A 27,825-nucleotide genomic window follows, 5' to 3' on the forward strand; every position below is an offset into this window, starting at 1 on the left:
AATCTTTGAGATGAGAGGGAATTAATGTCCAATTGAATAAAAAAAATAAAGGGGTAGCTCTCCCAATGCTAAAAAAATCAAGGACCCAGCCAAGTGGGTTGTGCAATGGTCCATCTTTTCAAAGCAACAACCCCAACAAAATGCCATATAAGAAGAAAGCTCAGCCACAACCAAACCCAGCTCTCCCACGAAATGTTAGTTTCAGCAACCAAAACCCAAAAAGAGGAACCAAAGCAACTCCTTAGGCGAGCCAGAGCGAGCATTGACCATGCATGCTTGAAGTAGCATAAAACAGCCCTTTTTGAAAAAATCAGCCTCCCATAGCGCAACCAGTACCAGCCAATATGGTTGAAGTCGTATATAAGAAGAACCAGTGCGAATCCATGGTAACTACACTCTTGATCCACAGTAAAAACCCTATATCTTTTAGATGTCAATTGTTGACGTCATTTCTAGGCCAGTCTTAGTGGCATGGATTTAAAATGATTTAGGTTGCTTAGTTGTGGTTTTCAAGTCATCAGTTCATGCTTTCCTCCTTGTCGACTTTCACATATTTGATCAACTACATCAGACATGTGTAATTCTGTATATATGCTCAGTTATTCAACCAAGTTCTACATCAAATTACAAGTTCAGACTTCATGTTAGAGAATGAGGGGGTGTAATTAGAAGATAGTTGGACAGTTGGTTATCCTTAATTATGAAAAAAGTCGAAGATCTGATCTTTTGCTATAACTTAGATTTTACTGAATAATGTTTTTAATTTGTAATCTAAACTTCAGTTATCAGGACAAGCATAATAACTATCCTATAGCTTAAACCTTTGTATTATATATATACTTCACAGCTAGTGCAACATATAAATGATGTTTTTATTATGTGACTATGTCTGATAACTCAAACAGGATGACTCAAACTACTGATAGGTTATTGATTATTGTCTTAAATTTATGTTTTATAAATATCATATTTAATCAGTTTTCTTAAGGTGTTGTTCTTGATGAAGTTTAAATTAAAATCTTTTTTATAATAAACAATTAGCATCAAATCAGTGGCTTCAAGTTGTTATTTTCTTGAGGATATAATTAATAAATTGGCTTGTGCTTTATTGTAGGGCAGACCAAGATTTTCCTTAACAAAAAAAAAATGAATTTTGGCATTAAGAAATTTTTTTTAATCATATATGCAAATAAATGAGAAAATAGATGTTAATGCTAACCAAAGATAAATATGAATAAAAATATATAACCTCGTAATATGATCCATTAACTAGTTATATTTAATAAATTTTTTTATTAGTATTTTTTTATCTAATGAAATGATAACTATTCAATCACTCATAAAATATAAACACTCACAAAAAATTAATTAAATAAAATAAAATAAAAATTATTATGTAGGTTTATACAAAAAAAAAATAGCGCCTTCTAATATTAGAAAAAAAACTAATGCAACCTTATTTGAAAACGAAATAAAAATCAAGAAATATTTTATTTAAAAGCATCACTATTTATTTATTTCCATTAATCCTAGTTAAAAATGAGCATTCACTAGATAGGCATCTCACACGTATATTTAATTAATCTAGTTTGGTCAGTTTCAATTTAAATCAAAGAAAATAAATTGAAGTTATAAAAAAAGGACTAAGGACGTGGACTTGGACGGCTTAGCATGCCTAGCATGTCAAAAGAAAAGGCCATGCACACAAGGGCCTGCTAAGACAGGCTTGCATGCCTATCTCACTATTGTTTTTTATTTTTGAAAAGCAAATGATGTCGTGCAATTTGATTTTCCATAATTCCATTGCCAGAGAGCTGGTAAAAAATTGAAGCACTGTTTTTTTGGTAGTTTATAAATCTATTTTCAAAATGCTTTTAAAATCTAGTTTACAAATCTATTTTCAACCTATTTGAAACTAAAAATACTCTTAGAATGTCAAAAAAACTTATTATCAACTTGAAAAATCCCTAACTCATTATGAAAATACATATTAACCCAAAAATTAATTTCTTTCTTAAACTCGATTTATTTTTTCCATCAACATGAATGGTAAAAAGCACCTCAAACGCACTGCTCTTTCTAAATAAAACTCATCGATACTAAGAAATGTCTTTTTCATCGTCGATACGTGAATAACCAAGCATTCTCTTTCTTCAATCATTTTCTAGCGACTCTATTTTCTCTTTTTAAAACACAGAGACTAAAACATCATCAAAATAAAATCTTGGATTAAAACACAAAACTATCGTATTACAAGGACCAAAATTGATATTGTCTAAAATCCAAAAGCAAAAAATTGAGCAAACACGTTGACAAAATAGTGTGTGGGAATATAAAATCCAGATTTTGTTCCCTTGATTTCAATTTAAGTCTCTCTAATTTCAATTTTTGTTGCAAATAATTGAATCAATTTTATTTCTTTTGCAAATTCCAACATCAAACCATTCCCAGGATGCAAGAAGTCCACACTAACCTAATCGAAACAAAATATTAATCTCAAATCTCTTCAATATAAAAGTATTTAATTGAAAAGAATTATAATTGAAAAAAATAGCATTATACAAATCCACATTGTCATTGGGTACAGGGCTACGGTAGATAAATAGTGTTTTAGTTTTTTTTAATTTTAATTTGATTTTTAATTTTAATTTAACTCTTTTATGATATTTTATATCTCTTAAATATTCTTGAGAAAAAAGTAGCTTAACCACTTTGTGTTCATAATTATATTTGAAATTATTATTTGATATATCAAAAATACTGGTGGTCTTGGGGTTGGATCCTTAAGGGATAAAAACAAAGCTTTATTATTTAAATGGTTATGGAGGTTTGGGTTGGAGGAATCAAGTATGTGGAAGGATGTGATCAAAAGCATACACAACACCAACTGTTCTAAACTACTGCTGTAAGCTCCTATTCCGGGAGCTGGAACTACATGGACCCGTATGGCCAATCACTATGTTAAAGATAATAGGCTACAGGATATTGTGAATGAACAATCACCGGTTCTTATTTGAAATGGTAAGAAGACTATGTTTTGACTTGATTTCTAGATCAATAACCATTGTTTAGCAGAGCACTTCCCTAATCTTTTCCACTTATCCAACAACAAAGAAGCCAGCATTAATAAGATGGAAATGTGGGAAGATTATGAATGGATTTGGGTAGTTTCCTAGATAAGACCATTGCGGGGGCGCAACATTGGTTTGCTAGATCAACTTTATGCAATCCTATCGACAGTACACATTGACAAAGATAGAAAGGATAGACTAATATGGAAGGACAATAAATGAGGATAATTTTCAGTGAAATCTCTATGTGGATTGTTAAGTGTCAAGCCTTTCACAAATAGTGGCTTCTTTTTTGCTGGGATTTGGAAATGTATTATCCTTCCTAAGGTAGAGATCTTTTGTTGGATAACTATCATTAACAGAATCAACACCCGGTGTATGTTGGTTCAAAGAGGAATTTTGGGTAGTTCAGAATCTAACTGCCTTGTATGCCTAGTGGAGGAAGAGTCGGTTGACCATATCCTGTTGCACTACCACAAGCATTGGCTCATTTGGTCCAAAATCATTAAATGGTGGGGTTTAGTTTGGTGCTGCCCAAAGAGCTTCTCAGATATGTGGTCTCAATGGACTTCCCTGGTGCATGGTAATTTTCAGAGGAAGGCATGGCTGATGTTGATTTTCTCAACGGCATGTTCTCTTTGGCTTCTTCGAAATGATCTGATTTTCCAACAGAAAACACCTAACTATGATACAATATTCTTTCTTATTATCACTCGTCTATACCTATGGTTAAAAGCTATCCACTCTAATTTCCCATATTCTCCTACGGATCTGATCAGATCCATAGATGGCCTGATTCGGTGGTCCAATGTTCAATCTTTTAGAATTGATAATATGTGGTCTCCCGCTATGGTTAATAGCTTCAAATGGAATGTGGATGGCTCTTCTCTTGGTAAGCCAAGTCCCTCTAGAATATGTGGTGTTCTGCGAAATCATCATGGCCATCTTCTTAGTATGTTCTATGTTCCAGTTGGGATTTTAGATTCGAATATTGCTGAGTTAAGGGCTATTGTCAAAGCTATTGAACTATCAACATCTAATTGTCTCCTCCATCATCAGCATCTCATCATAGAATCTGATTCTGCCAATGTAATTAGTTGGATGCATAAGCCTCACAACCATCCCTAGAAACATCACAATCTTTTCTCCCCTGTTAACAGATTGAATGCATATTTTAGCTTAATCACCTACTCCCATATCTTTCATAAAAGTAATTACATGGCAGATTGCATGGATAAACAAGGAGTGCGAAGATCAAGTGATTTTATTACCTGGTTTTGAATCAACCAACAATTTTGTGGCTCTGCTTGTGTGTTTTCTGTTGTTATGCTTTTGAGATTAGATTATGTCTGTTTTGTTCTGTAGAGGAAAGCTTAGCTATGAGTTCATTATGATGGCTATTGGTAGTCCTCCAAGGCTCCATTGCCTCAATGTCCTCTCTGTGCAGTGCTATATGTGGTTCTCTGGCTTCTTTGTTTTTCATTTCCCTTAGCCTGTGTTTTGTCTTCTTTGTGGCATTTTGCCATAATATGATATTATACAGCTTATGTACTAATCTCGCTAGATTTTGGCGTTTAATGATATAAGTATCTTTCAAAAAAATAACCCACTATTGATACAGAAAGAAAAATGTATCTATTGATAATTAAGAAGAAATATTCTAGAGCAATTCTTAGTTTTAATGTTCATACAAGTACAAACTACTTTGGATTTGCAAAGTGACTTTTTTTTCTCTTTTTTTTTTCAATTTAGTCCTTTGAACATTTCATTTATTAGAGATTGAGATTTATAATTTATTTCGTTTTGTTTCTTGTATGATTATTATGATCTCAACAAAACTTTATAACTTTGAGTTAGTACTAATTTTGTCATGGACTGTTCCTCTTTTTCAAAAATACTACAATTTAAGCGCAAGATGCTTCCTCGTCCACAACTTCTAAGATTAGCAGAATGGTTTTCCAAGTACACCTTCACCGTCGAGCATATAAAAGGCACCAAGAACTTGATCCCAGACCACCCAAATCACAAACACTACTCCTTCCCCTGATTCTCATGGCCTCCTCTTCCAATCCGCCTCCACCTAAAGAAGACTTCCTTGCAAATGACTTACCTCCTCTTGCTCAAGACATGGTTCTTAACCACACTCTTGACCTACAGGCCAAAGAAAATTGTTTAGCCTCCAAAACTACCTTCTTCTCAACTATAATATATCTTCCTTTTGTTTCTAAAGTTTAGGTATCCATCCCAAATACCCTTTCATTCACCTCTTCACCTTCAAACCTTCTGGCTTGTTCCTCAAAGAACTCTACTTTTTCTTATGGTATTTCTGTCACTTGTACCATGTTGCTATTGAATTTCCCACTGACTTCTTCCTTTCCAGATTTCTCAGGACTTCTTGGCTGACAGACTCTTGGTATTATACTCTAAAATTCCTCACTTGGTTTCATAACCCCACACAATGGATCTCTCTTCTCCAACAGGAAAAATCCAAATGGCCTCATCCACAAACTTGTTGGATTGAAGTACATCGTAGTACACTTCGTAATAAGTTTGTTAAGCAAGCTTTTGCCCATTTGTTCTCTATTTTTATATTCCACGGGCCTTTCAAAGCTTCAACAGATAATCTAGTTTTGAGTTTTCCACATGTTGCAGTATACAAAACTCATCCATACTCCCTATATGAAAACCCTTTAGATAACCTCCCCGACCTCCGGACTTTGCAAAAAATAGTGTGCTTTAAGAACAACATTATTCCCGATAAAATATGGCCTAAAGGAACAAATCCTGATGAAGAAATTGACTATGATTTGTATAACCCTCAATATTCTGCTCATCTACATGACTTGCAGATGCAGTACAAAAACAAAAAACTCAAGTATATAATTCTGGGCATGCCACAGCTTCTGGAACCACATGAGATGGAAATGCTTGCAGACGATGACTATGTGTTGGCCCTACAAGTCCAAACTATTCATGATCAGGATAACCTATCAGATCAGAATCTCTCTCCAGATCATGAACATATTGTCGGTTGATATTAGTATTATACTAGTTTGTTGTTTGTATCATAAGAGTGCATTATTAAGTGTGTTTTAGTGCTTTCTGATGTAATGAGTGATGTAAGCAAAAGCCTCAAAAGTAGTATATATAGAGGTTGTGTGTATGTTGTAAGGCAGAACCTTAGGAGGATAGATCTCAAAGGAGAAGCCTCTTCAATAAATAACTTGTTTTTCTAATTCTCTATTTTTCAAGCCCTTTTTCCTATTTACATTAAAAAAACTAGAAGCTTTTGTTCTCATCCAATAAAACATGACTCTAGTGAGTAGCTGTTGAATGCTTATAAGAATTGCCGTTTTAAGCCATTCTGTTAGAGTATATGTCTAACAATTGTAACAATTGATAAAACACTAACAAAATGTTTATTTAATAGAAATAACTTTTCAATTTTTTTCGTTGTTTATTTAACATTAAAACAGTTGATCAATAAAAAATAGTTTTTAATTAAAAACAAATTTGCTGGTTTTCATAAAAGTATTTTTTTATTTTAAGTGTAAAACACTTTTAAGATAGTTATAAAAAATTCAAAAACATCTTATTATTTATTAATTATATTAAATTTGATCCTTAACTTGTTGATTGTTATATATTTTATTTATATTATATATTTTTTAATTTTATCTCTTAAAATTTAATTTAATTTGATCTTTATTCTAAATTTGGTCCTCATTTATTTATTTATTTTCCTCTCATTATTTTCTTAATTAAAATTTTTTATCTATTATATTTGGTATTCATTCTTTTTACTACCTTTTATTTTACTTGAAATAATTTATAAAATTATTTTTTTAAATTTTATTCTCTTTTGATTTTTTTATATTATTTGGAATATTTATTTATTTTTTTTATATTTAGTCTTTATTCTTTTATTGCAATATATTATTTGGAATCATTTATGAAATTAGATTTTTTATTTAATTTCTTATTCTTTTACCTTTTTATCTTTTAGATTTGGTCACTATTCTCTTAATAAATTTAAAAACAATTGAAAACAATAAAAATTTATTTATTACTCACTTTCCATGACATAGCTAACTACTAAAAAATATTTTTTTAATTTATTTTCTAATATAAAAAACTAATTTACTTTTAAAAAAAATTAACTTTTCTGGAAAAAAAAAATCTGAACAAACAGGAGCTAAACAGTTATTCTAGGCCCCGTTTGTTTGCAGGAAAGTAGTTTCCTTTTGGAAAGTGAATTCCTGGGAAAGTGAATTCCGGGAAAGTATTTTCCGATGTTTGGTAGTGTAATGGAAAATAAGTTGGAAAACACTTTCCAGTGTTTGGTTATGTTATGGAAAATAACTTATTAATGTTTTATTTTTTCAAGTTTATTAAAATAATGAGGAACAAATCTTACAAATTAAAAAGTTGAATGAGAATGAAATTGAAAAAAAAATATAATTTCATAAATTATCTCAAATAAAATAAATAATAATCAAAATAATAGAGATCAAATCTAAAAAATAAAAGGTGAAGAAATTAAAATAATAATAATTAACATTTCATAAATTATTTCAAATAAAATAAGTAAAAACCAAAAGAATGAAGATCAAATTTGATAGATAAAAAATTTCAATAAAAAAATGATAAGGAAAAAGCAAATAGCAATTATAAAAATAAGGACCAAAATTAATATAAAAATTAAATTTTAAGAGAAGAAATTGAAAAATAAATATTCAAAACAAATTATATATAGCAATCAAAAGCTTGAGGATCAAATTTGATATAATCAGCAAATAATGACATTTCTAAATTTTTCACAACTTCCGGAAAGTGTTTTCCGCCCAAATTTTTCAGGAAAACACTTTCCTGAAAACCAAGCCAAATTTTCCTTTGACTGGAAAGTGTTTTCCGTTGACCAACTTTTTCAATGACAAACAAATACATGAAAGTTTGGAAAGTGGTTTCCTGGAAACCACTTTCCGGAAAACAAACACAGCCAAAAGAGAAAACACTTTCTTAGAAACCAAACCAAATTTTTCTTTGACTGGAAAATGTTTTCCGTTGACCGAAAAGTATTTCCATTGACCAGAAAGTGTTTTTCGTTGACTGGAAAGTGTTTTCCGTTGACCAACTTTCCTAGTAACAAATAAATACAGAAAAGTTTGGAAAGTGATTTCTCGAAAAATAAATTCCAGAAAACAAACATGGCCTAAATAATTAGCCCAAAAGGCGCTCTGCTCGTCCCCGATTATATAAATAATATAAAGAAACGTTCAAAATCCCCACTACTTTCCCATCTCCGCTTTCCCTTTCTCCATCAAATCTAAAATGACAGAGCTGGCAGAAACCTACGCTTGTGTTCCCTCAACAGAGCGAGGCAGGGGGATCCTAATTTCCGGTCATCCAAAAACCAATAAAATCCTCTACACAAACAACCGATCAATCCTCATCCTCAACCTTGACAACCCACTTGACGTCTCCGTCTATGGCGAGCACGGTTACCAAGCTACCGTCGCACGATACTCTCCCAATGGCGAGTGGATCGCCTCCGCTGATGTTTCTGGGACTGTCAGGATCTGGGGTGCTTACAATGATCATGTCTTGAAAAAAGAATTCAAAGTACTTACTGGTCGGATCGATGATCTTCAGTGGTCACCTGATGGGTTGAGGATCGTTGCATCTGGGGATGGAAAAGGGAAGTCTCTTGTTCGTGCTTTTATGTGAGTGGAAATGATTTTGTTATTTTATTTTTTAAAAAAGTTAGGCATGGCATAGGACTGAATGTCAGTAGATTTTTGTTGTGTGGTGATTGATGCTGATGGGTGTTTTTATTTATTTTTATAGGTGGGATTCGGGGACTAATGTAGGGGAATTTGATGGGCATTCGAGGCGAGTTTTGAGTTGTGCATTTAAGCCAACCAGACCCTTTCGAATTGTGACGTGTGGTGAGGATTTCTTGGTTAATTTTTATGAAGGACCACCATTTAAATTCAAGTCATCTCACAGGTTTGTAATGGTTTATGTTACGTTTTTAGAGTTAAAGCAAGCTAAGGAGAGTGCATTGGTTGAAAAGTTTTGGTTATATGCAGGGATCATTCAAATTTTGTGAATTGTGTACGGTTTTCTCCAGATGGTAGCAAGTTTATCAGTGTAAGTTCTGATAAGAAAGGCATACTGTTTGATGGAAAGACAGGAGAGAAGATTGGACAGATTTCTTCCGAGGATGGTCATAAGGGCAGCATTTATGCTGTTAGTTGGAGTCCTGATGGTAAACAGGTAAGCCTAGCATTAAATAATGAACTTTCTGATGAGCGCATCTGCTTGGTGGTGCTGAAACCTATAGCATTTGATGCGACCCTTTAAAATTGTTTAGTTAATTATAAGAAGATTTTGAATGAGGACATTACACTAGAAGTTTGGGTGGAAAAATATGCAACACTATCTCTTCATTTGTGTTTCGTTTATTTTTAAAATGTGAAGCAACTATTGAGTATTAAAATGAATTCAGTGATGTGTTTAGTTTCTTTCTTCAGTGGCCATTTTTGATAAACAGAGTCTACAGCTGACTATTCGCATTTTGTAACTTCTTGCTATGCTCTTACGCGCCGAAAGTAATTTATTTTCAATCAATTTCCATGAGGACTGTACAAACGTGCTCGATCTCTGTTGCAGATATTTTTCTTTGATATTTTGTTCTCTCCTTTTTATATTTGCGTTCATTTATTATCTTCTCTTTTCCCCCTAGTCAGAGCATGTCTTTTTATTCCTGATAATTAACCAATTTGTGGTTAAACTAATTTGCAGGTGCTGACAGTATCTGCTGACAAGTCTGCAAAAGTGTGGGAGATCTGTGATGATGGTAGTGGAAAGTTAACAAAAACTTTGACTTCTTCTGGCTCAGGTGGAGTGGATGACATGCTAGTTGGTTGCCTTTGGCAGAATGATCATCTTGTCACTGTTTCTCTTGGTGGGACAATTAGCATTTTCTCAGCTAGTGATCTTGATAAAAGTCCATTGAAAATAGCTGGTCATATGAAGAATGTTACTTCCTTATCCGTGCTTAAAAATGTCCCAAAGACTATACTGTCCAGCAGCTATGATGGCTTGATAATTAAATGGATTCAAGGCATTGGATACAGTAGCAAATTACAGAGGAAGGAGAATACTCAGATTAAATGCTTAGCTGCTGCTGAAGAAGAGATTGTCACATCTGGTTTTGATAATAAGGTTATTAACATGGTTATATGTTATGAGTCTTAAATTATTGTGCTGGTTTCCAATCCATCTTAATCAACTATGAATTCGAGGAGGTGAATAGTTCATGCTTATCAGGATTAACGAATGACATTTGAAACATGCTGGAGGGATTGTATTTGGTACTCCAGCTTCTAACTTAATTGTGGTGCATGGATTTTAATTTATTTAAATAGTCGTACTATTGCTTAGGACTGTAAGTGTTGTACCATCTTGATGTTGACCACATGTATCAAATGGTTAGTGTTTAATGGGAAAAAAATTCTCCAACTTATGTATATTTTACTCTTTTGTTTGCATCAAATTCAGCAAAATGGATCCGAATCCCCTGAATTGTATCTTTAGAATGCATCTTTAAGCATCCTTAAATAGTATCTTTGAGATTTTGACATTTTGGTGCTGTTACAAGTTGTCTAAACCTGGAAATTATTTGTCCCTCGTTGATTTCTAATTTATTGTGGCCTGAAACAAAAACAAGTCGAATGAAATAAAGAACAAGGAGAGCATTTCATTTTAATCTCCTGACGGAAAGTTTAAGGAGCCCTGAATTCTACCAACATCTCTAATATGATTTCTTTAATACAAGCTGGCCCTTATATTTTTATTGTTTTCTTTAATTTCATTTGCAACATCTGTTAATTAGACAGGATTTGGGTAGGATCATGAACTAAATATGATTTCCACATAAGTTGTGGTGCTTTTATTCTTCTTTGGTAAATGAAATTTGTGCTCCTTACCATCTCTAATTCTTTCCCTTTGCTAATCTTTCTATTTTTCAGATATGGAGAGTTCGTTTGCTTGATGACCAATGTGGAGATGCAGATTCCATCGACGTGGGAAACCAACCAAAAGACATTAGTCTTGCCCTTCTCTGCCCTGAGCTTGCTTTGGTCACGATTGAGTCAGGTGTTGTCATGCTTCGTGGTACAAAAGTTGTGTCAACCATCAATCTTGGCTTTGCTGTGACGGCATCTGCAATTGCACCTGATGGAAGTGAAGCAATCATAGGGGGGCTGGATGGAAAATTGCACATATATTCAGTCACAGGTGATACACTCACAGAAGAAGCAGTCCTCGAGAAACATCGTGGTGCTATCAGTGTCATCCGTTATTCTCCAGATGATTCAATGTTTGCATCGGGTGATTTAAATAGGGAAGCTGTAGTTTGGGATCGTGTCTCCAAAGAGGTACTTTGATTACTTATTAAGCTCCAATAAGCCAATCTTATACTTGTCTCATTACAACTGCATATACATAGCATTTAGTTATTGATGGTTGAAGTGGCAGATGTGCAAACTTGTGCCAGGTCTGTGTGCTTTTATGTGGGTAAGGCACTTGGTACATATCTATGTGATAGTAAGAATTAAAGTTTTTTCAGTATTTTGCATTCTAATTCTCACAGAGCAGAGCAAATTTAGCTGCTCTGAAAATCGTATTGAATTACATGATATAGAGAAGGCACTGAACCAAATGAAGCACTTCTGGTATGATGCAATGTGTACAAATTTGGTTTGGATGGATTTGTCCAGTTCATCATGTTATGAAATATGAATAACATATTTCCTGTCATTATGGTTCTGGGTTCTGTGAAATTTACTTTCTTACAGCATAGTATTGTTCTCAACATTGGTTTTCAAAAACAGAGACTTCCATAGTTGCTGGCCTTGCGTCTGACTTTGTTTTGTTTCATGTCCAACTATTACTCTTGAGACAAGTTATGTTGGCTCTAAGTGAAACACATAAATACCGATATTCTTACCATTAAATGTCAGCCTTTGCATTCCCTAAATCTTTCTGTGCTATATGTTGTTCCTTTAGTTTTCAAGGGGAATAGATGGGGTTGGTGGAAGGATTGTGCTCTGTATAAGCAGGCACAGCTTGACTGGTACATTGCAGTTCGGTGCTGCTCCTTCACTGGGATTCCCTAGTTTGTGTAATATGCCACAAGCCCCTTAGGCCTTGTTGTCAGTTCGTTTAATCATCTGTGCTTTCCCCCCTTAAATATGGCTATTTCATGTCCAATGGAAACATTGGGTTTCCTTATTTTGTTTTCTTTAGCTCGCTGGATTGTGGGGCCTTATTTTTCACTCTCCACATTTTTGTGCAGGTGAAGCTTAAAAACATGTTGTACCACACTGCCCGCATAAACTGTCTTGCTTGGTCTCCTGATAGCAGCATGGTTGCTACTGGATCACTTGACACCTGTGTCATCATATATGAAATCGACAAGCCAGCATCTAGTCGGATGACCATAAAGGGAGCTCACCTGGGTGGAGTTTATGGTTTAGCTTTTGCTGATGATCATAGTGTAGTAAGTTCTGGTGAGGATGCTTGTGTTCGTGTTTGGAGGGTAAATCCACAGTGATATAAATTAATGGAGGTCATCATGAAGATATTCAGGTCAAATTATTTGAAACTTGGTGAACAAGCTGGATTGATTTGGATTTTATTGTCAACTTCAGCATGGAATGGGGTCAGAAAGAAAAGACCGATTCCTAGGAATATGGTATTTTTATGAATGTTAAACTAGCCTGTTCTAGCTCTCTGGTTATGTCGGCCATGACTATCACAAACATAAGTTTGATTAAGAGTGTTTTTGTTCAGATTTTGCTGTTTGAAGATAGTACTTTTTTTCAGATTACTGGTGATTGAAGTAGGGAACCGGTGTAGGTTTTGTGCTGCTTGGCAACCCTTGAATTTTGCAGCTGCATCGTTGTTTGATGGAATATAATGTAGCATGTGCTGTGGAAAGGTTCGATGCCGGTCCTAGATATGTCAGACATCCAGAATCTCACATTAGAAGCTGGGGTTTTGCAAGAAACCGACCTTAAATCACAGTTGGATGAATATGGTTGCAGTACTGAAAGATGTAGATTGTTACCACAACACCCCCCGTCCCCTCTTTTTTCCTCTGTTTTGGGTTTGTTAGATGGGTTGTAAGCACTGGTAAGTTGCCTGCCTTTTTTTAGGTGATGGTGCCACAAAGTGAATGTTATGTTAGTTTCTGTTTCGGATTATTCCGGCAGGGTGATACCACTCGTCTGTATTTTCTGCTGTTTGTGTGGCTGAAGTGATTGCATTCTGTGTTCCATCTGCTGTTTATGTTCATCTTAACTGAAATGCCAGAGATGCTCATACAAACAGAATAGACTTCTTTTCGGGTCCAAAAGACAAATTATGCAACGAGACAGTATTTTAATCAGAATACGTCACGCCTCACAGAACAAGGGCTGAGCTGAGCTCAGGACCTAGAACAGGTTCGGCCACTAAAACATCAGACTAGTCTGCCTCTAAAGCTTCACATAACAGATTTTATTTAGAGACAGATCGCCATGCATGATTAATTTCTCGTCAACCAGGAGGCACCCTGAAGCATAAATTGCATAAACTGGATAAGAGAATTGAGCAAATGCAGGCGAAACATGTTTTCCCTCGACTTTTTTAAGTTCATGCATGTGAAATCTTTAATTATGATTTCTTGAATTTTAGATCAATCACACATAATTTCTGCAATTGTCAATATAGACGGCTTTACTGATCTGAATGAGTGGATAAGCCTTGATTGTATGACATAGCAGCTCTTGGTCCTTCACTTTATGGCAAGTGCTTCTCTCGAAGTCCGTAAGAGGTATCATCAATTATTAGAAATGCTTTTACTATCTCCTGCAACAATAATAAGTATTTACAATATATATATATATATATATATATATATATATATATATATATATATATATATATATATATATATTAACCCATGACAAGCATCTTTCTAATTATTTTTCTATATATATATAGAAAGATTAGATGATTTTACCTTTATGTCACTTCAAGCATCTTTCTTGCCAATGCAAATAGTAGTAGGCATCAACAATTTGGGCATGTAAGATTATTTACATAAATTTATTAATATATGATCACGAGAGGTGATGTAATTAATAAAATATTAATCTAATAATTAAGACATTGTTATATTTAAAAAAAATAAAAATACAAATTTGATATTTAAAAATTATATTTATTGAAAGAAACACACAAATTTTGAATGGAACTAATCTTATAAAAAGGCAACTAGTTTTATTTTTTAAAAAGATATAAAAATACTTGAGTAAAAAAAAATTGAAATTAATAAAAATTTAAGTTTAACAACCAAATTAAATTGGATGCCTAATGAGTGGGAAATAGAAACCAGCCTCAGTGAAAGGAGGTCAGATGCAAATGATGATTACGGGCACATCATAATCTCATCCTGATTTAACCCATTGATTCCGGGCACATCAATATTACTGTTATATTTTTAATAATTGTTGGTAACGATTATTTTTAAATTTTGTTTTAGAAAAATATATTAAAATAATATATATTTTTTATATTAACACATTCAAATAATAATAATAATAAAATTTTAAATAAAAATAAAAAATTTAAATTTTAAAAAAACATGATTTCAATATTTTCTCCAAAATTACAGAAAGTAAACACGTGAAAATAATCATTACAAACAAGTCCAAACGATCCGACAACCCAAGGGGGGAAACGGCCAGCATCAGCTGACGAATGTTTCCTTCATGTGACGAAAACGACACTTCACCTCTCCGTATTTTGTTGGGTCCGCAAAGACAGCACCACCACCGAATTAACATTGTCTTTGCTCAACATTTTAAGCGTAATCTCCATCTACTCTCTCTTTGCAAATTCTTAAATAAATCATATCTTTGAAAAATTAAGAAATTAAGACAAAATTCAAGCATGAAATAACAAATGAATGTAATTTTTACTATTGGTTATTTTCTCAATATATATATATATATATATATATATATATATATATATGCGTGTGTGTGTTTTTTTCCAAGTCAGTTTGCGTGTATCTCAACTAATTTCATGAGTTTTGAAGTTAACGACTATGTAAACTTTTAGTGGTCCTAAGAAAACTCAAATTTATGATAATTAAAAAAATAAATTCAAGACCTAATCAGTTGAGCTATTCAAATTATTTTAATTAAATATAATACTAATAGAATATTAATTTTTTTTAATTAATATAGTTGTTCGGATTAGATTATATATATCTCAACTAATTCTATAAATCTTAAAATTAACAATTATATAAATTTTTATTACCTCTAAAATATTTAAAACTCCAACTAATAATATTTAGAAAAGTAAAAATATTATTAATTCTTCATCATTCTATTATGACAAAATTAATTTTGTTTAATAAAGCTAAGATCTGATCACAGGTAAACACCAAACACAAGACAAGAAAATAAGCTCCAACTCCAACGCACATTGGATACGATGCATGAGGCACCCCACATTGGATATTTTCTCTTTTTACTTTTTCGCATTCTTTGTAATTTTCATTTCTATAAATAACAACACTCTCCCTCACTCACTGTCTGTACTCTTCAGTCTGACTGCACTTTCTCTCTGAACTCACTTTCTTCAAGATGAGAGCCGAGGCATTGCCATTCTTGATATTCTGTCTCAGTATTGTTCAGTGTTTCTTCCATGCAGCAGAATCCAATGGAGCCTCAGAGAAGCCTGAGACCGTTAGTTTTGAAACAGCAGGAGGGCTGAGACACAGCTTCCCTAAGGGGTTTGTCTTTGGAACTGCTACTTCTGCTTATCAAGTTGAAGGCATGGCTGAGAAGGATGGTCGCGGGCCTAGCATTTGGGATGAATTTGTTAAAATTCCTGGTAATAATACTAAACATAATTGATATATAGTGCTTACTTTGCTTGCCTTGTTAACAAAAAATAAATTTGATAGTAATGTTTTTGTTGCCTTTAGGACAACAGCTAGTAAAAATTAAAACTTGAGGTTTTAGATTAATATCTTTAATGATATGAAATGTGATGTTATGAACAGGGATCGTTGCCAATAATGCCACAGGGGAAGTGGCAGTGGACCAGTATCACCACTACAAGGTAGGTCCTGTCTTGTCCTTCCCTTTCTTTTATTCGTATGGTAATGTTTATTTATGTTACTGATGCGTTTTAATCATGTCTGCAATAAGACATCCACCAAAAATGGGGTGCCATGACAATGTGGTCATCATTAATGATAACCCTTTGACCAGGCTAGAGGCTTCATGATCTTTCTGATTACTGATTTACATGACAGTTCACTGATCTATTGAGTTATTCTTCGTCGTTCTACAGATGAATAAATGGGATTTTGACTGATCTGTTGAGTTATTTTCTGTCGTTCAATAGTTGAATCAAAGGGAACAATTCCTGTGTTTAAACTTTCATTTTAGTTTTAATTTCAGCAGTTTTGAACACTGCATCATTAAGAATGAGGGGAAATGCCCACAAATATGAAAATCTACCATATTGTTGTTACTAAACTTTACTCTTGATGTTTTATATTAATATAACTTGTCATTTATACAGATCATTAACATTATAATATCCATTCTTGATTTTATGCAAGTTATATCAAGTTCTTGTCATTCAGGAACAAAAATGGTAAGTTTGAACTCTTCTTCTGATGTTGCAGGAAGACGTAGATATCATGAAAATGTTGAACTTCGATGCATACCGGTTCTCGATTTCATGGTCCAGAATTTTCCCTGGTAGTTGATTCGGATGCAGTTTCTGTTAAATTTGAACTCTTTTTAAAAATTTGTGTCACTGGACCAGCCTAAACTTCTTTGACTTCTTTGATGTAGATGGAACTGGAAAAGTGAATTGGTTGGGAGTTGCATACTACAACAGGTTGATCGACTACATGATAGAAAAAGGTTTGCTTTTCTATGAAATTTGAATTAGATACCTGTTGACTGCCAACTAATCACTACACATTTATCAAGAGATGGGGATATAATTGATGTCCATGAATATTTTGCAGGCATTACTCCATATGCGAATCTTTATCACTATGATCTTCCCCTAGCACTTGAGAAGAAGTATAAAGGATTGCTGAGTTACCAAGTAGTGTAAGCATAGTAATAAGAACTGATTTTTCCCCATATATAGTTTTTACCTTATATTTTGTATTTTGGATGACTGGAATGATTTTTCTCAGGTATATTATTCTGGGGATTATGTTTCTGAGCAATCATCTTTAAATGGATTGAAATTTGATAAATGCTTCAAACTCCGCAGGAAAGACTTTGCTGATTATGCAGACTTCTGTTTCAAGACCTTTGGAGACCGAGTGAAGAATTGGATGACATTCAATGAACCCAGAGTGGTAGCTGCACTTGGATATGATAATGGATTATTTGCTCCTGGCAGGTGTTCCAAAGCATTCGGGAACTGTACAGCCGGCGACTCTGCAACAGAGCCTTATATTGTTGCTCATCATTTGATTTTATCTCATGCAGCCGCAGTTCAGAGATACCGCGAGAAGTATCAAGTTAGAATCTGTTCTTCTGTTTTGAACTGGATGGAATTCATATATTCAATGGAGCAGAATGTTATATACCTTATCCTTTTTCATTCTACATTGCAGGAAAAACAAAAGGGAAGGATTGGGATTCTCTTGGATTTTGTTTATTACGAACCTCTTACCAGCTCAAAAGCTGACAACTTAGCAGCTCAAAGAGCAAGAGACTTTCACATTGGATGGTAAAAATCTTTACTGCTTACTGATACAAGAAAATCTCTCTTTCTTTCATTTAGTGGTCAATGAGGAGTAATCAAGGGCCACGCATAATTTCCCAAGATGACTAAAGTTGACATTCTTGATTAATGACTTTTCACTATAGTGATAAAACACCACCAAAATATATTGTGATTGTGAGGATGTTAAGGGTTTGAGTTGGGTTGAAACAGTAGCATACAGCTAAAGTAAAGAGTTGAGGTATAAAGATTTAAGTGGAAAAATAAGACCTCTATTTATAGTAGAGAGGTTCCTTACCTTTTACGCAAAAAAAACAACTAAACAAACTAAGATGCCTACTCCTTCATTTTCAGCTTTTCTAACTGTGATTACACCTTCATATTCAGCTTCTCCGGCCACCTACTTTGCAAGAGTTAAAGAAGGCCCGGCTGCAATCTTTCTCTTCTCTAAGTAATTTACTTTTAAAGTCTGAAATGTGAGTTTACAACTCGTATTCTCCCACTTAAACTTACTTTTCACATCCTTCTATTTTTTAATCTTTCCAACTACATGTCCTTTACTTTTTTGCTAAGCCATAAGAGGATGTACTCCAAATAAACTTGCAGACATTGATCAGCTTTGTCATAACATCTTCTACGTTATCATTAGAGTTTTATTATAAATGGTGCGATATTGATCTTCAAAATGCGATGAATAGCCATGCTTTACAAGTTGTTCAACACTTAACAAATTATACCCAGCACATGTATTACCTCATGAATCACCTATTTTCCATTGCGTAGTTTCAACTCCAATGATACCTAAACCACTTGCACTTATAAATTCTCCATTCTCAATCTTCACTCTAGTTTGCCTTTTTATATCAATGCCATTAAACATGTTTTCGCTCGGTTTCATGTGAGTGCTACAAGAATTATCAATGGGCCATTGTCCATTCTTGTCTCCGTTGCTACTTTGACAAGTATAAAACATGCTTTCATACCTTCTCTATCTTTGATAATATTTCCTTATGGAATGTTCATCATAATATAATCTTTAGCTAAGTGACCAAACCCCTTACAATTGAAACATCGTGTCTCCCCTTTATACCAACAATTTTTAGGCACATGGCCTAGTCTATTATAAGAATGAAACCTTCTAACACTTCTATCATCACCATAATTGCTTCCAAAATTACTTTTTCCTCTTTCCCTTTGATTTCTACCCCTTCCTGCACTTCTACCTCTACTATATCCTCCACCCGTAAAGGATTTTGTGTACCAAGAGTGCTTTGATTGAAAAGTAATCTCTACTGACTTTTCACTTCTCTTAACTAATCTCTTCTCATAATGAACCCATTAACTCTGGAACGCCCAACATAAACAAATCTTTTGTTTCTTCTATAGCAGCCACAGTAGGATCAAACTTCTCTGGAAGGCTAAACAACACACTTTCTCAACAACTCTTCTATCACTAATCTCATCACCACAACTTTTCATCTGAATACATGGAGAGAACACTACAATATTAACTCTTTCTCTTCTTAATTAGGAGAAACAACAGTGAAAGGAGTTATCAAAAACTAAGGAGAAAGTCTCTATTTGTTTTTATGGTAGAGGGCTTCTTTACATATTAATAAAAAAAACCAGCTAGAAAGACTAACTTTACTGCGGCCATTTTTTGACTTGGCTGCTCCTCCATTTTCAGCATTCCCCCCTGTGATTGCAGCCATATTTGACACCTCTATTTTCAGCTTTTCCAGCCACTTACTCTGCAAGAGTTAAAGAAAGATGGTTGCAACGTTTCTCTTTTCCAAGTAATTGAATATTCCAGTGTGAAATGTGAGTTTACAGCTCACAATGATGAGCTGAAATTTGGAAACCATAGCAGCATGCTGCATGCTACTTTGCAGATAATATAAATTTGATGCATTTAACTGACACATTTTATGAACTTGCATCTTAGTGACAACTATCTGAAATTTATTTAAAACAATTAGATTGTTGGTGAAATAGATATGTCTAAATAGTGTGCCTTGAAAAGAATATGAAAGTATAGTCTAAAACTTTGGATATAAACAATTTTCATTATAATGAGACAAATAAGATATTTCAAGGGCATTCCAGTTGAATCACACTTCCATATGATACAATCAACTAACCTTATGATATAATTTAGACAATATCTTCGTAGCTTTCAAAAACTCATATCACATGGCTTTTGCTTCGTGTAGGTTTATCCATCCTATTGTGTATGGTGAATATCCAAAAACAATGCAAAATATTGTCGGGAATAGACTACCCCAGTTTACAAAAGAAGAAGTTAAGATGGTGAAGGGCTCAATGGATTTTGTGGGCATCAACCAATATACAACTTTCTACATGTATGATCCTCATCAGCCTAAACCGAAGTACTTGGGCTACCAGCAAGATTGGAATGTTGGATTTGCTTGTAAGAAACTCCTGGATTCCTTTCCCCCTCGAATAAATGAAGCTTCAAACTTCGTTTACTCCTTCAGTCACTAAATTGCAGTGTCTTGTGAATTTTGCAGATAAGAAGAATGGAGTGCCAATTGGTCCAAGAGTAAGTTTTTCACCTGTGTGTTAATAATGCATGAGCTATGGATTTTATTTTATTTCATATGAATAATTGGATATTTGCAGGAAAATTCTAATTGGCTGTACAATGTACCATGGGGTATGTACAAGGCTGTGATGTACATAAAAGAGCGCTATGGCAACCCTACAATTATACTATCTGAAAATGGTATGAGCTACCTATATGCTTCTTCTTTTTCTCAGTTAAATTATAACTTTTTGTGGGCTTGTTTTTATACTCTGTTAATATATATATATATATATATATATATATATTCAGGGATGGATGATCCTGGTAATTTCACCCGTTCGAAAGCATTACACGACACCACTAGAATTGGCTACTTTAAGGCCTATTTGACTCAGCTGAAGAAGGCAGCTGATGAAGGAGCCAATTTAGCTGGTTACTTTGCATGGTCATTGCTTGACAACTTTGAATGGAGGTCAGGCTACACTTCAAGGTTCGGCATAGTATATGTTGATTACACCAACCTAAAGAGGTACCCCAAAATGTCTGCCTATTGGTTCAAGAAACTACTGGAGCGGAACAAACACTAAACATGGCATCCAGGCTTTCCTTTCGATTTAGTTGTCTGGAAATTAATATTTTTACAGTAAAGCTATCAAGAACAATGTGTTTGGGCTCTTTCACTGCTTGAGTTTGTTCAGTGGCGCTAATAATAATTTACAGATCTGCAACCCTAATGAAACAGCTTAAACGATCAAGAACATAAAAATTGCTGAGAAATTAAGTACACAAGCATGGCCTTATAGTTGTCCTTGTTTGTGAAATTTAGTTGACTATTTTTCTGAATGAACTGCGTTAACTTTGAATGATAATGCAAAATTTAATCTCGTATCTCCATAAGCAACCAGGATATCGATCTCAGTCTCAGCTCTCATTAGCCAGGCTCAGAAACTGCAAATAGCCATGCAGACATGCAGATGCAGTCCTCGTCTTTGGTGGACAACAATAGCGCAACTTCTACTGACCTTGCTACCTCACAGTTTGATCTCAAATCCACATCTTAATACCAATTTCTCAGTGGCCTATTTCAGAATTTCGATGAAAGGTTCCTAATAGTTACGCAAAAATGGGCTATGAATTATAACCACGGAGATGGAAAGCTTACACACGAGAAAAGAAATTCAAAATAGTATTCTTCGTGTTCTTTAAGCTCCTGTGCTTGCTTCTCTTCTCCTTTTCATTTTTATCTTTTTCGTTAGGACTCTTTTTAGGCTCAGAATTCATACTTTCTTGGGTCTAGGAGGAGGCCGGCAATCTTCAGGTCGATGTCCGGGCACATTGCATTTATTAAGATCTCCTGGTCTAATATATCGAATAGCCTCAACATGAACCACACAAATGATCAAAGCCACGCACATGAACCATGAGATCATGTTAGAAAGCTTCATGGCTTCTTTTTCTTTTTTTGTTTAATGGTGGGGAATTGAAGATTTTATAGGGTTTTATATGTGTTCTTCAGTGGAGATAATTAAGGTCATTAATTAAATGAATAAAGGATTTTTTCTTATCGTTAATATTGTATACGTTTAATAATTAGAAATTAACAGCTAGGTTTATAAAGAAAGAGGCTTCGAAGTCGTTTTTTCTTGAGAGAAAAACTGCTATACCAGAAGCCAAATTTCTAAACGGATGAAGATGGCACAGTTTCCATGGTGATCAAGTTTTTGTAGATTTTAAAATTCGTTGTCAAGAAACAAAGCTTCCTTTCTCCTGGAATGGTCTACGTATGAACACAGGTTCTTGCCTCATAAAATACTTGGCTAAGAGTATATATGTGATGGAAGGAATTCTAGATGTACAACCTCTACTGAATTAACCTTTTTGATGCCTAGAGGTAAGGTTTAAAGAACCACGGTGCAGAAAATGATCAAGAAATTGCTTAATTTGAAGTGGGAATCATTGTATCAAATAACTTTTAAGTTATTTGTAGAATTCATGCGTTCTTGATGAGTATTCTGACGTACAAAATTGAATTTCGCACTCTATATATATATATATGATGCATTTTGCGTTCATATTATTTTCTCCTATGTGCATGAGATTGTTTTGGCAAACTTATCGTTGTATACAGAATAAATTTTCAGTAAGTCTAAGTTTTCCCATGCTTTGCCGGATTCTACGAGTACTTTAGGCCATTGGGATTGCTTTACACATCGAAGAAAGCATTTCATGGGGCTGGTCTTAGATACAGGGGAACGTAGGTTGTTTGATTAGGTTCTGAATCCCAGACTGAGAATGCACTCGTACACTTCATCCATTTCTTTGTCATACCAGGGAAATGGCGATCGATCACGTCTTTAAGGGTCTCTGTCTTGTTAACCCATTCGAGGCCTTTCTCTGTGTAGGTTCGAGAGTTGAAATTGGTGGTGAAGAAACGATCAGCTTCTAGCCTCCTGATATTGTCTTATATCAATTAGAGAAAGAACTGAAGGTGGGGATCATTCTATCTTGAAATGTGAGATGGGGTAGAGCATACCTCGAGGCAATAAGTAAAAAGATGAAGAAAGCAGTCTCGCTTATCGCAAAGCCTTTGATTTTCTTTTCTGCATGTAAGCCTATCAGCAAATCTAGTTTTTCGACATCATTTCCATACACATCGCGAAGAGCTTCTATAACTTCTTCATCATCTGTCAAATCTTCCCAGTTGCTAATCGGAATCATCAGTAAGTTCCTTCTGAATTCGTTGTAACGAGCAACTCCTCTCTCCCTATCTCTATAAACTAATCAACAAAAACTTTATGTTAACACTTGGATTATGAGGGAGTCAATCCAATACTTGAAGAAGAAAGGAAATAACAAAATGAAGATGTTTTGAGTGTGCAAGCGACTGACTTTCCATAGCAGCCATATCAACTTGATCTGGCCTGTCTTCTCCATTAATATCATGAGCAACAAGGTTTCTCATCCATGATGGATAGTTCCACAATTTGACAGCTCCACATGCCTGATGACCCATCGATACCAGCATCTGCTCCATTCCTACTTCTGACAATCTTCTCTCCCCATCTTTTCCAGCCATTTCCCTCATCGGCACCCTAATTCATCATATAGATTAAATAGAGTTAGTCTTAGTCGTCAAGAATTTAATACATCATGATGGAACCAGTCTCTGAAAGATAATTACTTCTATCACTGCTAGCATTTGTAAATTATGTTTGACAACAAAATTCAGAACAGTCACCATGCTTCTAAATGCTTTCTGTTTTAGGCAAAAGGTAGAGAAGCAGATTGGTTTGGTATCCTTAAATGATCTTTCAAAAATTCTCTACCAAACAATGTCTAAAACTTCTAATGATGTAATTTAGCATATTAAGAAAGAAGAGGGAAAGACAAGTACTCTTTAACTACTGGAGGGCATTCATATTCTGAAGCTGTGGAATGGATGTCTCTCAGGATGAGTTTGTCAGGCAGTAGTGAATGCATTCTGTAGACACTCACGAACTCTTCGGTCAGTGAATAGGGAACTCCATGATCTCTTGGTCGCCTAAGACCAACCAATCCACTCAGAACTGGGCCACCAAAGTGCCCAAATAAATCCTTAATTTTCTTCCCCAAAAATCCATACCTGTGCCAAACACAACTCATTAACTTGACTATAAATGCGACATGCAAACAACTGCAAAGATGTTTTAGCTTTAATTAATTACGAGGAGCCTGAAAGCAACTGGAATAATGGCAGCTGCATACAGTTCACTACTGCTTGCCTTAATATATATATATAATCCGATTTCTGCAAGTTGTAGGAATCTCTATAGTGTAGCAAATTTATATAGTTATTCAATAGAATTGTCATCTCACCAGTTGATCCTCATCCCTGCAAGGAGAGTATCAGTCCTAAGGAGTTCTACAGTCCAATCAATGGTGTGAATTTTGGCAAGGACAGCTGAAGTAACCAATCTGGCATGTTGATACAGCTTTTCATCATCAAAATCAGGGTAATTTTCCTGAAAACAGAAGGAAAATAAACCGGAGCATCAGCAAAACAAATGTATTGACATCCTTATTCCTCTTTCAGAAAGTTCATACTCGTGTTAAATTTTTATTTCCTAATTTGCTTGTAAAAGAGTTGCATTCTAGTTAATGGAAAAAGTTTCAATCTTTGTGACCTTAATTCAATGGGACCATGACTGTGTGATGACATTGTTTTTCATCTCTATTTTTTGTATGAGAAGGCAATTGTAGCATATATGACAGGATAATTGCCTAGGATCAAAATATGCACTTAAGGGTTTTACAAATGTGCTTAAAGACCACATTTCAGCATTCAAACACAGTGCAGATATTTCAGTTTTACTTGAGTCACAAAAAGGTAGTAGACAGGAAAAACTAAAAACGAAAAAATGGAGAAAGAACGAGCACTTGCTTTAAGCATGTCACAGACAGCGTTATGTTCTTTGACAAATAAGGCTTGTAATAAAGAAAAGCCTGCCCAGCAATTCCTGACATCTCCTGAGATGGGAATCCCTTTCTCATCGTGCTCAAGAAGTCCAATATCTTCTGCAATCCTTAATCTCCCATCTTTGAATTCCCTAACTTTTCTCATCCCATCCTCATTATTCCCATAAATTACACTTCCATCCCTGCTTAAATTAGAAGAAGCAGGCAAATTTGAAAAGGGAAAAATAAAGACAGTACAATATGTTCAATTCATAGAATCCTGAACTTTCTCGTCTTCATGCCAATAAACGCAAATTTAATGTGAGAAGGACTTACCACCAAGGAGTCCTTGTGTTTAGAGATCCAGTCTTCATGTATGGTGAACCTGTTGAAACTTTCTTTGTCTTGTAGAATTTGAATGACTTCAATGGACACCCATCTGCTATTTTATCGGGTGCTTTAAGTTCAACCTGCTAACATATTAAACATCAGTCTTCCTAGTTGAAGTTCTATGAGGGGAGTCCAATCTAGGATCCTTGTATATTTTCTTAATTCTGGTAAGAACTAAAAAAGTTACTGCAATAATCTTGACAGTGTGGACCTGTTGGGTGTCCTCCATATGATCAATCCAGTCATGAATCATGAATTGTATCCATGAGCAGGCTATCATGTTGAATTGCTTCCCATTGTCTATGAACTTATTCCTTGCCAAAAGCTTATTGGCCACAACTGTTGGATGAGGATCCAGCAACTGCAAAGACAAACATCTTAAATGTATGCTAGAGCACCATATCATCTTAAATCTATTTCTTCACTTGTATGTGTGTATCCAAAATCTACAGAACTTTCATTGCCAAAAGCAATAATATAATAATCATTGGTTTCATTTTGTTTACATTAATTTTAGACTCTTTAATGGGGAAATATATATCACAAGGTAAACTGAAATGATTCATCGTTTAGCAATTTTTTCTATGATTTTAGTAGATCTTTAGCAACCTCGCTAGCTTTCAACTCACTGAAACAGCTAGAGTTTTTATATGTTGGAAATGAACGTAGAGAAATATAAGGGTGAGTTTGAAAAACAAATTGTATTAATGGAATGCTTAAAGGGTGATTAAGGATTTCTTTTCTTAACAATGAATTCCAAGTATATAATCAATTGGATCACTACACAAACCCCATATCTTGAATTTGCTGGGAGCATGTTGCGACCAAAAAAAGTTCCTTGGCTTCCAATAATGTCATCACTGGGGTGATTGCATTTTCCATCAGCCGTTCGATAAGAAAACTCTTCAGTCTCATATTTCTGACCATTGATTCCTCCGACATGCAAGAGATTGTAACGTTGGTGCAGATGCCTTCTAATTCCCATATAAGCAAGTCCCAAAAGTACTGGTAATCTGTGCCATAACCCCAGCTTGTCCACGAAATGTATAACCTGGTAAATTCAGACATGCAAACAAACACATCAACAGTGGGAAGAACATACATGTAATCAAGGCATATGATTAATTAAGCAGAGAAAATGAAGGTGATGGACAGATAATGGGATACTAACAAAGAACAACAGAGTGTCAAAAAGATTCATCTTGTAAACAATATGCCTTAGCTGAGGATGAATGAAGGAGGAAGAGGATAGAGAGAATGCCATATGTGGGAGATACTTGGTACTGGCTAAGCTTATGCTGCTTTTGTACGCCTCGGCCAGCTAGTTATATTTCGGTTTTCTTCACAGCCAAAGAAGGAAAGATGCATAAGAATAATTGAGAAGGAAAAGCACTGTAAATTGGAACGTGGGTTGTTGGTACACTACATTGGCATCTTCTCATTAGTAGTTACGCTGAATATTGCAGTAGCTGCAGGACCAAATTAATTATATGTAATAAATATATTTTTTAGTTTCTTAATGGCTGTTTTATATGCTTGTGAGGTAGTGCTAAACAAAATACAATTTTTTTTAAAAAAAAATGCTATTCTAATATAGTTTCTTAAAAATCTAAAATTAATAAAGTGATGTCAACAAAAAAATAAATCAATTAAATACAGTCATTTTCAACGTGCTTTTTTAATAAAAAAAATCTATGTATATATTTAATTAAATAAAACGAGAATCATATATGCCAATAAATATAAAAAAAATGTTAACGCATTTATTTGACTTGCCTTAATATTTTTTTTTCTAATACAAAAAAATGAAAATGTAAGTGTTAACATGTTTTTTTACTTTGAATAAAAAACATAATTGTGAATGGAAAAATTGATGCTTATACATAATAAAATAAAGTAAGGATGATATTTGTTAATAAAAACAAATAGAATCTCAAGTTAATTTTTAACATGATAGAAAAATATAACAATAGTATGACTACATTTCACTATATCATGATTCTCTTCATCGATAAATGTAAAGATATTATTTACGTAAAATAAAATAAATCTTAAAATGTATAAACTGATAAATTGATAAAGAGCTGTTAATGACAATGAAATTCTAAAATAAAAAGACAATCATTCTTATAAAACTAAAAAATAGATAAGTATGATATTTAATTATATCTTTTTTCTTTGATGCACATAATTTTTTTTATCTTAAAGTTCATTGTTTCTTACCAAGAATATGTAATTTTATTTTTAAGAATAAAATTTATTTATATAAAACATAAAACAAATTATAAATAAATTAGAATAATCTATTTGAAACTTAAATAGATACAAAATAATAAAAAAACAACCACTATTTAAAAAAACTAAATAAAAAATCTAAACAATAAGAGAGAATAGGTATTAATTTAAATATAAATTAAAAAATTATTTAAAAAATAAATATTAAAAAAAGATATCAATTACAAAAATAAAATTAAAAAAAAATAAAAGAAAGAAGCCAAGCGCTACAAGGCCTGACAAGCCAGGTTTACGCACCTAACTCAATTTAAAAAT

At 33.9% G+C, this 27,825-nt stretch overlaps 3 protein-coding genes across 6 annotated transcripts; 2 read left to right on the plus strand and 1 right to left on the minus strand.

Moving 5' to 3' along the window:
- Positions 1-8,333: 8,333 nt before the first annotated feature.
- LOC133678609 (actin-interacting protein 1-2-like) lies at positions 8,334-13,417 on the plus strand. Its single transcript, XM_062100986.1, has 6 exons — positions 8,334-8,794; positions 8,919-9,080; positions 9,164-9,350; positions 9,879-10,301; positions 11,108-11,515; positions 12,436-13,417. The coding sequence occupies exons 1-6, from the start codon at positions 8,403-8,405 to the stop codon at positions 12,691-12,693; spliced, it is 1,830 nt and encodes a 609-aa protein (XP_061956970.1). The 5' UTR covers positions 8,334-8,402; the 3' UTR covers positions 12,694-13,417.
- A 2,299-nt stretch (positions 13,418-15,716) lies between these two features.
- LOC133678084 (beta-glucosidase 44-like) lies at positions 15,717-21,740 on the plus strand. 4 transcript variants are annotated; one of them, XM_062100275.1, is made up of 11 exons: positions 15,717-16,031; positions 16,204-16,262; positions 16,837-16,912; positions 17,009-17,080; positions 17,188-17,275; positions 17,445-17,697; positions 17,794-17,909; positions 20,117-20,334; positions 20,435-20,466; positions 20,547-20,649; positions 21,350-21,740. In XM_062100275.1, exons 1-11 carry the CDS (start codon positions 15,782-15,784, stop codon positions 21,559-21,561), a joined length of 1,479 nt encoding a protein of 492 aa, XP_061956259.1. In that variant the 5' UTR covers positions 15,717-15,781; the 3' UTR covers positions 21,562-21,740. The 4 variants fall into 4 exon arrangements, with proteins under 4 accessions (XP_061956259.1, XP_061956258.1, XP_061956261.1 ...); XM_062100274.1 differs by lacking the exon at positions 21,350-21,740 and adding an exon at positions 20,761-21,131 and having other exon boundaries at positions 15,721-16,031; XM_062100277.1 differs by lacking the exons at positions 15,717-16,031; positions 16,204-16,262; positions 21,350-21,740 and adding exons at positions 16,403-16,523; positions 20,761-21,131.
- Positions 21,741-22,505: 765 nt separating this feature from the next.
- On the minus strand, positions 22,506-26,604 carry LOC133677811 (alpha-dioxygenase 2). Its single transcript, XM_062099935.1, has 10 exons — positions 26,447-26,604; positions 26,066-26,326; positions 25,487-25,636; positions 25,222-25,355; positions 24,872-25,088; positions 24,307-24,452; positions 23,846-24,073; positions 23,341-23,543; positions 22,985-23,228; positions 22,506-22,901 (listed from the first exon to the last, which is right to left on the minus strand). Exons 1-10 carry the CDS (start codon positions 26,537-26,539, stop codon positions 22,676-22,678), a joined length of 1,902 nt encoding a protein of 633 aa, XP_061955919.1. The 5' UTR covers positions 26,540-26,604; the 3' UTR covers positions 22,506-22,675.
- Positions 26,605-27,825: the final 1,221 nt, after the last annotated feature.

This window comes from Populus nigra, chromosome 18 (genome assembly GCF_951802175.1).
Source record: "Populus nigra chromosome 18, ddPopNigr1.1, whole genome shotgun sequence".
Classification (NCBI taxonomy): Eukaryota; Viridiplantae; Streptophyta; class Magnoliopsida; order Malpighiales; family Salicaceae; genus Populus; species Populus nigra.